The following is a 12,575-nucleotide window of genomic DNA, read 5'->3' as shown; positions in this document are numbered from 1 at the left end:
CCTATTTGTGCACAATTTTTCAGAATGTAAGACTTCATTAGACGTGATCACGCCCAAAGAAGTTTTACGTTCTGATTTCTTTAAAAAATTTTGCTTCTCATCAATCAAAACACACTGGATGCGTGGCCACGCCAAAGAATCATTCCCATTATAGTCCACTCAACCACAAAAATTTCACCTGTCATCAAAACACCAAAAACAAGGCATGAAATTGACTCCGAAACACAACAAAACTAAAAGCACACAAAAATAAATTAAAATACTTGGGTTGCCTCCCAAGAAGCGCCTTTGTTTATTGTCTATGGCTCGACACAACGTCTTTCAAACTAATTACGTGGCTCAAAAAGAGCTACACAATCCACTTCCTTGTTTTGGTATCCCTCATAGTAAGGCTTAAGACGGTGCCCATTCACAACAAACCGTTTTCCCGTGGTAAGACTTTGAATCTCAACTGTACCACACGGAAACACGTTAGTAATCGAAAACGGACCTATCCAACGATAACGAAGTTTACCCAAAAAAATCTTAAGATGAGAATGATGAAGCAAAACCTTTTGACCAACCTTAAAATCTTTTCCCAAAATATTTGGATCATGAAATTTCTTACTATTTCTTTTAATAATTCTCGCATTCTCGAAAGCTTTGTTCTGAATCTCCTCAAATTCTTGCAATTGCAATTTCCTTCTTTCTCCAACTTCAAAGACTTCCTGCACATTTTGATCAAGGACATCTACACAATACAAAGCATGAGGTTCTACGGGATCATTCGATTCATAAAAAATATTGATATGAACCATTACACCTTCGAATTCCATAGTAAGTGTCCCCATTCTAACATCAATTTTTGTGTTACACATAAAAGGGCGTCCAAGCAGAATAGGTGAAGGATTAGGTGAATTTTCATCATGCATATCTAAAACATAGAAATCAACAGGGAATATTAACTCATTCACTTGTACAAAAACATCCTCAATTATTCCTTCGGGTTAAGCGTAAGTTCTATCAGCTAGTAGAATCACTATCCCTGTTTCTTTCAAGGGCCCAATGTTCAAAGAGTTAAAAATAGACTTAGGCATAACATTAATGGTTGCACCTAAATCTAGCATAGCTCTTTTAATTTCCATCTTACCTATTTTGCACGGAACTACAAACATACCTGGATCTCCGCACTTTTGTGGCAATTTCCTTTGCAGCACGGCGGACACAGTCTCTCCAGCTAGCACTTTCTCGTCCCCTCTCAACTTCTTCTTCTTAGTACACAGCTCTTTCATAAATTTTGCATAACGGGGGACTTGCTTAATTGCATCGAGCAAAGGAATACTTAGCTCTACTTTCTTAAATATCTCAATGATCTCCTTATCTTTATCGCTCTTAGCTGGTTTTGCTAACCTGTGAGGAAAGGGAGCACTATTAAGATTGGATTGAATAGAAGGATCAGAAATTACCTGATCAGTAGTCTTGTTCACTTCATGTTCAATCTCCTTCTCAATCTCCTCTTCACCTCTCTCTTTTTCAGTAATCACCTTCGAACCCTTCAGCTCCTTACCACTCTGCAAGATCATTGAACTAACATTGCTCGGGTTCATGTGGGTTTGAGCTGGCAGCTTGCCTTTTTCCTTTTCTTTCATCTCACGCACCTCTTTCACGACTTGAGACATCTGATCTTCCAAGTTCTTTATGCTTGTTCTCGTCTCTTGCTGAAATTGCAAAACATTAGAGGCAATTGTTTTCACCATATCATGCAAAGAGTTACCAGACATGGAGGCTTGGGGCATGGTCCTTTGTGGTTGTTGTTGTCCATACGATTGGAAGCCTGGCGGTTGCTGTTGACCATAGGATTGTTGATTCCCATAACTAAAGTTGGGGTGATCTCGGCATCCCGGGTTGAATGTATTCGAATAAGGGTCATAAGCTTTTCTCGGTGCAAAACCTGCAGCACTCACTTCCACCTCTTGTGTCAATGTAGGACAAGCATCCGTAGGATGCGCAACACTCGTACAAATCCCACATGGTTTCACTTGAGCGTTCCCTACAACAAGTTTTCTCACAAAAGAAGTTAACTCATTCAATTTTTGTTGCATAGAAGAACTTACCTTGGCAACTTATTTCACTCCCACGACATCCCTTGGCCCAAATTGTTGAGAGTTCATAGCTATGTCGTTCAGAAATTCCCAAGCTTCTCTCGGAGTCTTGTTCATGAGAGCTCCTTCACTGGCAGCATCGATGATCCTCCTATCAATAGAAATTAGTCCTTCATAGAAATGTTGAATTAGAAGTTGCTCAGAAATCTGATGTTGTGGACATCTAGCAATTAACTTATTAAATCGATCTCAATACTCGTATAAAGACTCCCCTGATGTTTGTTTGATGCCACAGATCTCTTTTCACAAATTAGCAGCCCGGGATGCGGGAAAGAACCTTTCAAGGAACTTGCGCTTCATATCCATCCACGTGGTCACACTCCCAGCGGGCAAGTTGAACAACCAATCCTTGACTGCATCTTTCAAGGAGAATGGAAAAACTCGGAGTTTTATTTGCTCCTCAGTGATTCCCGGTGGTTTCATGCTCGTACACAACACATCAAACTCCTACAAGTGCTTGTGTGGTTCCTCACCTGCCAAACCATGAAAAGACGACAATAAATGAATTAGTCCAGATTTAAGTTCAAATGCCGTATTATCGGCTATAGCAGGAAAAGTAATACACAATGGATGTTGAATTAAATCGGGAGCTGCTAGCTCCCTAAGAGTTCTTTGTCGTTCCATTGGATTTATCACAACTTCTTCAACTCCCTTGGCCTCATCACTCTCTTCGGAACTAGAAGTGTCAGCCAGTTGGATTGCTAAGTCAGGCTCCGGTGACTCAACTTCTTTTTCAACTCTTTTTCGCTCTCTAGCTTCTTTTCTTAAATGGCATGCAGTCCTTTCGATTTCTGAATAAAAAACTAATTCACCTGTACGACCAGTTCGAGGCATAACCAATAAGCGAAAATTAGAGCTAAATAAGTAAAAGAAACAACCAAATATCAAAAATCAAATTACTATCCCCGGCAACGGCGCCAAAATTGCTAGCCTGTCGCAAGGGGGCTGTGACATGGTTATTGGAGTGGACTTGCTAAGTCAGTTTGGAAAAGTGACCATGGATTTTGCAGAGCATACAGTTCAGTTTTGTTTTAAAGGGAATATGGTTAAACTCCAAGGAATCCAGCCTGGGATTGCATTAAGCATGCTAACTATGAACCAATTTAGTAAGGAGCTGGAAATAGAAGACACTGGGGTTTTCTTATGCATTATTTCTGGGCAAACAGCAGTTGAGGCATCTGTATGTGATACTGAAATTGCGACATTGCTTCAAGAGTATCAACATCTATTTGAAGTCCCTGTTGGTTTACCCCCTAAGAGAAGCATGGACCATAGAATTCCCACCAAGCCTAATATAGGACCTATTAAGCAGCATGCTTATAGGTATCCTATGCTTCAAATGAGGGAGATTGAAAAATTGGTGGATGAGATGTTGCAAACAGGGGTTATTAGACCCAGTAACAGCCCCTATTCCTTGCATGTGCTGTTAGTTAAAAAGAAGGATGGCTCATGGAGGTTTTGCATTGATTATAGGAAACTCAATGCAACTACAATTAAAGATACCTACCCGATTCCTTTAGTAGATGATTTATTGGATGAGCTAGGGGAGGCAACTATCCTTCAAAGATAGACCTAAGGGCTGGATACCACCAAATTAGAATGCATGAAGAGGATATCCCAAAAACAACATTTGTAACTGCCTCCGGCCTATATGAGTTTGTTGTGATGCCTTTTGGCCTCACAAATGCACTAGCTACTTTTCAAGCAGTTATGAATCAGATTTTTAAGTCTCACTTGAGAGATTTCATCCTGGTTTTCTTTGATGATATACTTATCTATAGCTTGAACATGACAGAACATTTGAAACACTTGAGGATAGTGTTTAATATTCTATCTCAGCATACGTTATTTGCAAAAAAATCGAAGTGCAGTTTTGGAAAAATAGAGGTTGAGTATTTAGGGCATATAATTGGGAGTGGAAGAGTGCGGATGGATAAGTCTAAGGTTCAAGCATTGCTGGACTGGCCGACCACATCTAATGTTAAGGCTTTAAGAGGATTTTTAGGCCTCACGGGATACTACAAAAAATTCATTCAACATTATGGAACAATTGCTAAGGCCTTAACTGATCTTACAAAAAATGGGAGGTTTGTGTGGTCTCCAGAAGCTGAGACTGCCTTCCAAATTCTTAAAAATGCAATGACTACAGCTCCGGTTTTGGCCTTAACTGATTTCACTAAACCTTTTGTTGTTAAGACTGATGCATCTTACAAGGGCTTGGGAGCTGTTCTCATGCAGGGCCAGCACCCTTTGGCTTTCCTAAGCAAGGCTTTAGGCCCTAAAAGTTTGGGGTTATCAATATATGAGAAGGAATTTCTAGCTATTATATTGGTTGTGGAGAAGTGGAGGTCTTATTTGTTTCACGCCCCATTCATTATTCGAACAGATCAGAGGAGCTTGAGATACTTGTTAGATCCAAAAATCTCAACACCATTGCAGTATAAATATTTGACCAAACTCCTGGGGTTTGATTACAGCATTGAACACAAAAAGGGAACTGAAAACAGAGTGGCTGATGCATTGTCTAGAGTTCACCCTTTAAATGAGGAATTGGTAGAAGGGAAATGTGCAGCTATTACTATCTTTAAGCCTATGTGGGTGGGTGAAATTATCAACAGCTATGGCACTGATTTGTTCCTCCAGAATATAATAGCTGAGCTGGTTACCTTACCATATAATATGTCTTTGTACAGCTATCATGAAGGACTATTGAGACATAAAGGCAAATTGGTGGTGGGTTGTTCTGGAGATCTAAGAGATCAGATCCTACATCAGTTCCACAGCTCAAGTGTTGGTGGTTATTCGGGCATTAATGCCACATTTCGGAGGGTGTCCAGTGTTTTTTGGTGGCCAGGGATAAGGTAGCATGTACAGACTTTTTTCGCTTCTTGCCAAGTGTGCCAAGTGAGCAAGCATGAGAATGTGCATAATCCAGGGTTGTTGCAACCCCTACCAGTTCCGGAGCAGGCTTGGACTCATATCTCTATGGATTTTATTGAGCAATTACCTAAATTAGCCAGCAAAGACACCATCTGGGTGATTGTTGACAGATTCACCAAATATGCTCATTTCATTGCCATTGCTCACCCATTTACAGCCTTTAGTCTTGCTTCAATTGTTCCTACATTCAATCTACAAATTACATGGCTTACCTCACAGTGTTATTTCTGACAGAGACAAGGTATTCACTAGTCAATTTTGGCAACAGTTGTTTAAGGTGTTGGGGATTGAGCAGGGATTAAGCACAGCCTACCATCCACAAACCGATGGACAAACTGAGAGAGTAAATCAGTGCTTGGAATCTTATCTCAGGTGTATGTGCAGTGCTAATCCTAAGCAATGGTTAACTGGCTACCTATGGCAGAGTTATGGTACAATACTTCCTATCACACCTCCCTAGGTACGACTCCATTTCATGCATTATATGGTTTCCATCCTACACCATGGTTTTCTGGCCCTATACCTTATACCAATGTGGAAGGGGTTCAAGATTTGGTCTCCAATCGACAGCAAGCCCAACATCTACTTAAACAGGCCCTATTGGCAGCTCAATCTCGTATGAAGTATTATGCAGATTCTCATCGTCGTGAACGCGAATTTAAAGAAGGAGATTGGGTTTACCTCAAGCTTAAGCCTTATCGCCAACTTTCACTTCACTCCAAGGATGTCTGGAAGTTAAGCGCCAAGTATGCTGGTCCGTTCAAGATTTTAGCTCGTGTTGGTGTTGTTGCCTATCGTTTGGAGTTGCCCACGTCTTCTCGCATCCATCCAGTTTTCCATGTTTTTCTTCTGAAGAAACATGTTGATCCACTGTCTACTGTCACTGCCTCATTGCCTTCTTTTGATGATGATGGGAAGATTATGTTGCAACCAGTAAAAATTTTGGCCCGTCGCCTTGTCAAGCGAGGATCATCGCCGGCAACCCAACTCTTGGTTCAATGGGCTCACCTTCCTGAGGAAGAGGCCACATGGGAGTTCTTTGAGGATTTCAACACACACTTCCCTGGTGTTGCGACGTGAGGACAAGCCACGTTTGAAGGGGGAGGTATTGTCACAAAGAAATGAAGAAGGAGAAGAAGACAAATATTAATAAAAGCGTTAACTTGTAAAAGCGTGAAAGCGCTTCTTCCTAATTTTGCAATTTAGGGTTATATAAATCAAAAAACTCGAAATATATAAATCAAGGTTTGGAGGGCACACGGCGGGAAGTCATTGCAGAATTGAAGGACCCATCCGGCAACCAATAAAACCCACAATGAAACCCGAAATTGTAGAAGAGGGAAGGGTAGAGTGGTTAAAATTAGGATGTCAACTGGGGCGGGTTAGTCCCGGACCCGCCCCGGACACGGTCTTAGCGGGACAGATTCGGGTCTAAAAAACTTGGTTCGGGGCGGGTAGTGGTTTTTGAGTTTGAGATCCGGCCGGGTTACGGGTTTCACTAAAAACTCGGCCCTCCCCGGACCCGGACTCGAACTCGGATATTTTAATAATTATTATAATTTATTTATATTTGTATACCATATAAACTATATTATTTATTTATTTAAAATATTTTAAACATAAAATAGAATCTTAATTTTAAATAAAATTTGTGTTCGCATTTGTTTCTCCTACCATTCTTTTTATAATCGAGACTACTGGTGACCGTCGTCAATATTTGATTGTTCGTATTTTTAAAACTATAATTTTTTGATACTTTGACGCATATTTTTTTTATTATTAAATTATTTAAAAACAGTTATATAAAATTCCTTTTTTAAAAAAAGCGAATTTGTCGGGTTGGCCCCGTACCCTCCGGGTTCGGGGTCCGAACTCGCCCCGTTAACATCCCTAGTTAAAATAGGTAATTATCCGTATACATATCTGATTCTGATCTACGGGTAGCAACAAAGCTACGGAGCTAAATACAACTATATACATAACAAACATCCATCTTCCAACAAAGCTACGGAGCTAAATCCAAGTATCTACATAACAAACATCCATCTTCCATTCTAAGCGTGGGTAACTTCCGAGAAATCTAAATTTATTTATGGCAGAAAAAGAAGCTAACACTGATATGCAGACAAACTCTTGCTCTTGGCCTTCCTCCAGAAACTCCACACTTTTCTCTGACTTGGTTTTGGTTCTCGACTGCTCGCCTCAGTTGCTTCAGACCCAACCTGACCCTGAGTCGAAGAAGAATCTCGTTGCCTCTGGTCCCGGAACAACATCAGCAACTTATGGGCTTTCTGTTTTCCCTTCACGGTCCCGTTTACAGAAATGGACACCAATGCAGGTATTGCCCCTTCTTCAAGGACCATCTGGCTGCAGGCTTCGTTCCCATTGCATAGTTTCAGGAGGCATGTTGCCGCTTGTTCTTGTTCGATAGGCTCGCCGGTATCCAGAAGAGTCGCAAGAGAGGAAACCATGCCTGGAGCCTTTGTAATCTTGTCTCTTGTGGCGTTACTTGAAGAAGCCAAATAAATTAACACCCCAATGCATTTCTCTGTCCGCTCAGGATCCGTAGGATTTGCAGTCACATGAGTTCGGAGGCCGTCAATGATGCCGGATGACACAAGGTGAGGTATATTTGAGGGATGGCTGGCGATGTTGTAGAGGGCATGGAGAACGTCAAGCTTGCGCCGCTCGTTGACTTCACTCTGGAGGACCCTGATCAAGAAGGGGACAGCCTCGCTAGCTCCGATGATGGGCTTGGCATCCGCAAGAACGGAAAGGCTCGAGTAAAGTGATGCCGCTGCCCCAAGGGTATCGGTATCGGTATCAGTATCAGCAATCATTTTCTGCAATACTGGAAGTACTCCCAATGACATCATCAATTCTTTGTTTCTGAAAAAGAAACAGACACACAGATGAATTTCTAAAGAAGAAAAAGCAATGGCCCAATTGTGTAATTTTGAACATAGACATGATCAAGCAACAGAAAGGGATGATAAATGTGGCATGATGAATAAAAATGTCCTTGGAAACTAATTGTAATGAGTGCATGTGTTTCTTCTCAAGGTAGGGTAGGGTAGTTGCAAATAGCTCGAGGATTCATTTCATACCTCTTACTATTGAGTGCAAGGTTAACGAGAGACACTACTCCAATTTCCTGAGCCATCCTATTCCCAGCAGAGACAGCAGATCCCAAAAAGCACAGCAATTCTTCCACAAAACCATTAGCCCCCATATAAGTTCGAGCATCTTCATCATCTATGAGACAGTTCCCAATCTGCTCTACCATTTTGCATTTATTCACCAATTCATCCTCCTTCCTTAAAAGTTTAAGAAGATCCTCATATTTCTGAAACTCATGAACTTCACAATTATCTTCAGCTTCATTTCCTTCCACCTCTTCAATGATGTCATCATCAGTCAACAGTAAATCCTTAACACCACCGCCCTTGCACTTGCATGAACCAACAGATTCTACCAGCTTTGAACTTGCAGAATCAGTTTCTGACAATACTAGCCTCCAGTAGTTGAGGTCAAGTGATTCCGGTGGTCCATCGGGAATGGGAATGCCATTCTGTTCACACCAGCTAGCCACCAAACCCTTTACACAAAAATTGGTCGTCAAAAAGCGATGCGGGAGTTGCTGCTGTGTTTTGGGACAAGTACTGTGCCCATCGCCAAACCATTTCTCTATGCAAACCCTTTCATATGTTTGGCCGGAAGCTATAATAACTGGATCGTACATAAGTTGCAATGATATTGGACATCTTAACTCTTCGGGAGGGATAGGCATCTGATCTGATCTCCTTGAACAGGACTTCATATTATATGAACCCAGTTTCAAAAGTTTCCGGTCAAAGGCGGAGCTGCTGTGACCAAGACCTTGGAGACTGGGCGAGCAAGGTGTTGAACCCTGAGAATCATTGTCGTCTGAGAATTCACTCCTGAACAACTTTGAGTACTTCTTCATGAGATGCTGAAGATAAGCAATGATTGACTCCTTCCTTTTGTCTTCCTCAGCCTGTGCTCTTTCTATGAGTTTCTTCAAAGCCCTTCTCTCTCTAAGTGCAGCTCTTGAAGAGGTGATTCCAAGTTTACATGCAGCTTGGTGAAAAGATTGAAGCTCATTGCTGTTGCCACTGCTTTTGAAATTTCTTCCATGTTGGAATAATGCGATGACCTCATCACCAATTTGCTTCTCCACTGGGTCAAGTGAGAAATCAATCCCTCCAAGTTCAATTAAAATTTCAGCAATCTAGTAATAAATAATATTCAAATCAGGACACCCTTCTAATGAGGCTATGTGAATCCAAAAGCAATATTGTTAAAGAAAATATAGTTTTAAGAGTAAAAAAGTATACATCAGAATTCAGGGAACAAATGTAGCACCCTAAAACCATGCACAAGAAGAATTTACACTTCTCAAACATTCAGCAATTCATGTATCACCATTTATTAGGTTCAATGCAAAGTCTACAATAGGAAGCCATTCCATTGAATCTTGTTGTACTTCTGAAACACATTCAGGACTTAAAACAAAAAATGTGAAGTAATGAAGCACAGGAAGCCATTCCATTCAATCTTGTTGTACTGTCAAAAACATTCAGGACTTAAAACCAAAAGCTTGAAGTAATGAAGCACATTGAAGTACCTGACCACTAATGGCTTGAGGAACAATATCTTCAACTCGATGTAAGCTATCTTCTAGAGCACACCTAGCCTTTTCAAATTTCAAAACAACGGAGTCTCCAGTAATTGCCTGAAAAAAGTCGCAACAATAACTTGCATTAAAACTCCATCATAGGAACTAGCAATGTAATCATGCAGCTATATTATTGTATATTATATGTTTTAAATATATAATTTAAGTCTTGTCCTTTTTTTGTTTTAAGGATGCATAAAGATGAGAGAAGCTGGTTAGACCATACCACGTGGCACATGTTTGAGAACATAAGGAAGATGATGAAATCAAATATATAAGAAGAAAATATGCGTATATTGATGAAAAATATGGAACATAAGATAATTGAGTGAATTAACTTGGAATTCTGAACGCAACTCCATGGAAGGGGAAAATTGGAGACAAAGACTAGTAAATAAGAATTTTGAAAGAATTTCATTCCCTTCATATTATTAAAATAATAATAATAATAAAAGACTATTTAAGTAAAATCAACTATTAGCGGGCATTTACCAAGTAAAGTTTACTACATTCCGCACAATGTCGGAGAATATTCTTAGTCTTTTCAAGGGCAATATGCAGAGCACACAGTGCCTGAATTCCAGATGTGCTTCTTGGTCGTGCTGCTTCTAAGTTGGGAAATATAACCAACACTTTGATATACACAACGCACAGACTTTTGCACATCTCACTGTGTAACTGCAACAAACAACCATTTACTTCTTAATCACAGAGGTTAACAAGAAAGCCTTTTACAGAAGGTCCATCAGGTATTCAGCATAATCTCAACATAACCTGAATGGAGCACAATCCTCAATAGTTTCGACAATCTAAAGGTAAATTCTCTAATGCGAAATAGAATATCTTGAAAGCTAGAAGCTCTTTCAGACTAGAAACACTTCACTGATTGATTTAGAAATCAATTCGATATTAAATTCCAATGATAAATAGACACACGGGCTTGCACACATATATAAGTAGTATATATATGTATGTAACTTTGTCTGTGTGTGTGCTATATGAGGATATATGAATACCAAAATGTGTATGATAAATCAAGTTCTTGTCAAACAAGACAAATCAGTTTATATGCTCATACCTTCGGCTCTCCAATGGATAATAAATTTTCCTCAATCTCAGAAATGTCCATATTAAGAGTGATAACGATATTGGAACCTGCACAACAGGACTTTGACAACACCCTGGACAGTGCAAAAGAAGTTTAATCCATTTTATCCTTTGTTTGACAGCTTAAACTAGGCTATTGAGGCGAAATAAAATAATTGTTCACTTAACTACTGTCATTATTTGAAAGTGAAAATAATACCACATAGTAGTTATTGACATCTACTAAGGAACTCATTACTTCAACAAAACGCAGCTATCAATGCCCCCAAGCCATCTAATTCTATATAGAAATTAGACTATGAGAAGGTCACATCCTCAACAACTAGAAGCAAAGGAATCTCCCTATCAATAAATAGCGCACGTATTTGCCATAAATGAGGAAAAATACGTAATAGTATCACAGCGCAACAATCAGAAACAGAATGGAAGAAAACAGATCATAAGAAAAACGCCCAATTACCAAAAAAGAATCACATCCAAACAAAAAGACTAACAGACAATCACCTATTTTTTCCTTATTTTGTTTCTTCCACTTGATCAATAACAACATACCTGCGCTGCCAGCCGCCAAAAAAACTATAAAACTGGGACCAAACACTTCCACCAACAATACATAAACCACAAGTACTTCAAATGTAAAATTATAAAAATCGAAAATTGAAACCTCAACAAAAATGCTAGAAAGTAGACAAAGACACAAGGCACCAGAAAACCTCAGTTGAAAATGATCTCGGGAGGCCCCTCCATCAGAAGAGCCAAACAAGTTTTTAAAGTCTCGATTCCTTCCACTAACCGAAGGATGGTGATTCTGGACGAGAGAGAGGATCGAAAACAAAGAAGAAGAAGGTGGAGGAATGGAATAATAATAATAATAATATAATTTAATTATACAATATACTCCACATATATACATACGGCGGGGAATGATTATTTAGCTCCATTTAGCATATCAAACAGATTATCTCCTTGTCTAGTCCCTTTTCTGCCGACTACCAGAACTTTACTTTTTGGTCGCTTGTTAGACATAAAATATTAGGGGTGTTATTGTGTGAAACTGTTGAAAATAAAATAAATTTTTTGTGAGATATATAAAATTGTATGGAAAATATAAAAATAATTAATAATTAATGTTTATAGTATATTAAATTTTTCAGAAAAATGTGTAGAAAGAAAAAAGAGAAAGAACAAAACCTATATTTTTTAAATAAATGTTTTAAATCAAAGAAATTTTTTGAAATATAAATTTGAAAGTAGTTTTCAAAATTAATTAATATAAATAATTTCACGAGTTTTGATATTTTTTATTTTTTTATTTGTTTTTCAAATTTAAGAAATTATGAGTTTTTTTTTTTTTTTATGTCCACTTTATGTTTTACAAATTGTCAATAATTTTTTTTTTTTTTTGGCATTTTAGATTTTAAGTTAAAATTTGAAAAATAAAAAATTGAATTGAAATAGTTGCAATAGTATGAAATAAATGAGTGTTGATACAATCTTTTGAATAAATAGTTGATTTTTAGTATAATTTTAAAAAAATTATTTTATTTGATACTATTATGAAATTTATTAACGGATCTAAGTATTTTATTTACGAAATCAAGTAACAACACAAATATTGAACTAGTTTGGTTAGGCTCAGCCCCAACCAACTCGGAAAAGCACAAAATCGACACAATACACACCTAATC

The 12,575-nt window shown here is 38.7% G+C and overlaps 1 protein-coding gene across 12 annotated transcripts; it reads right to left on the bottom strand.

Annotated features, from left to right (window-relative positions):
- Positions 1 to 6,891: 6,891 nt before the first annotated feature.
- Positions 6,892 to 11,863, bottom strand: LOC127241286 (U-box domain-containing protein 45-like). 12 transcript variants are annotated; one of them, XM_051260230.1, is made up of 7 exons: positions 11,552 to 11,863; positions 11,087 to 11,444; positions 10,859 to 10,961; positions 10,273 to 10,458; positions 9,730 to 9,837; positions 8,189 to 9,333; positions 6,892 to 7,970 (listed from the first exon to the last, which is right to left on the bottom strand). In XM_051260230.1, the coding sequence occupies exons 2-7, from the start codon at positions 11,104 to 11,106 to the stop codon at positions 7,190 to 7,192; spliced, it is 2,343 nt and encodes a 780-aa protein (XP_051116187.1). In that variant the 5' UTR covers positions 11,107 to 11,444; positions 11,552 to 11,863; the 3' UTR covers positions 6,892 to 7,189. The 12 variants fall into 12 exon arrangements, with proteins under 12 accessions (XP_051116187.1, XP_051116188.1, XP_051116189.1 ...); XM_051260231.1 differs by having other exon boundaries at positions 11,087 to 11,439; XM_051260232.1 differs by having other exon boundaries at positions 11,601 to 11,863.
- Between the last annotated feature and the right edge of the window lie 712 nt (positions 11,864 to 12,575).

Source organism: Andrographis paniculata, unplaced genomic scaffold, assembly GCF_009805555.1.
Source record: "Andrographis paniculata isolate CXL003 unplaced genomic scaffold, ASM980555v1 Contig82END, whole genome shotgun sequence".
Classification (NCBI taxonomy): domain Eukaryota; kingdom Viridiplantae; phylum Streptophyta; class Magnoliopsida; order Lamiales; family Acanthaceae; genus Andrographis; species Andrographis paniculata.
Note: the sequence above shows the minus strand (reverse complement) of the source record. Positions and strands in the feature narration are given on the sequence as shown.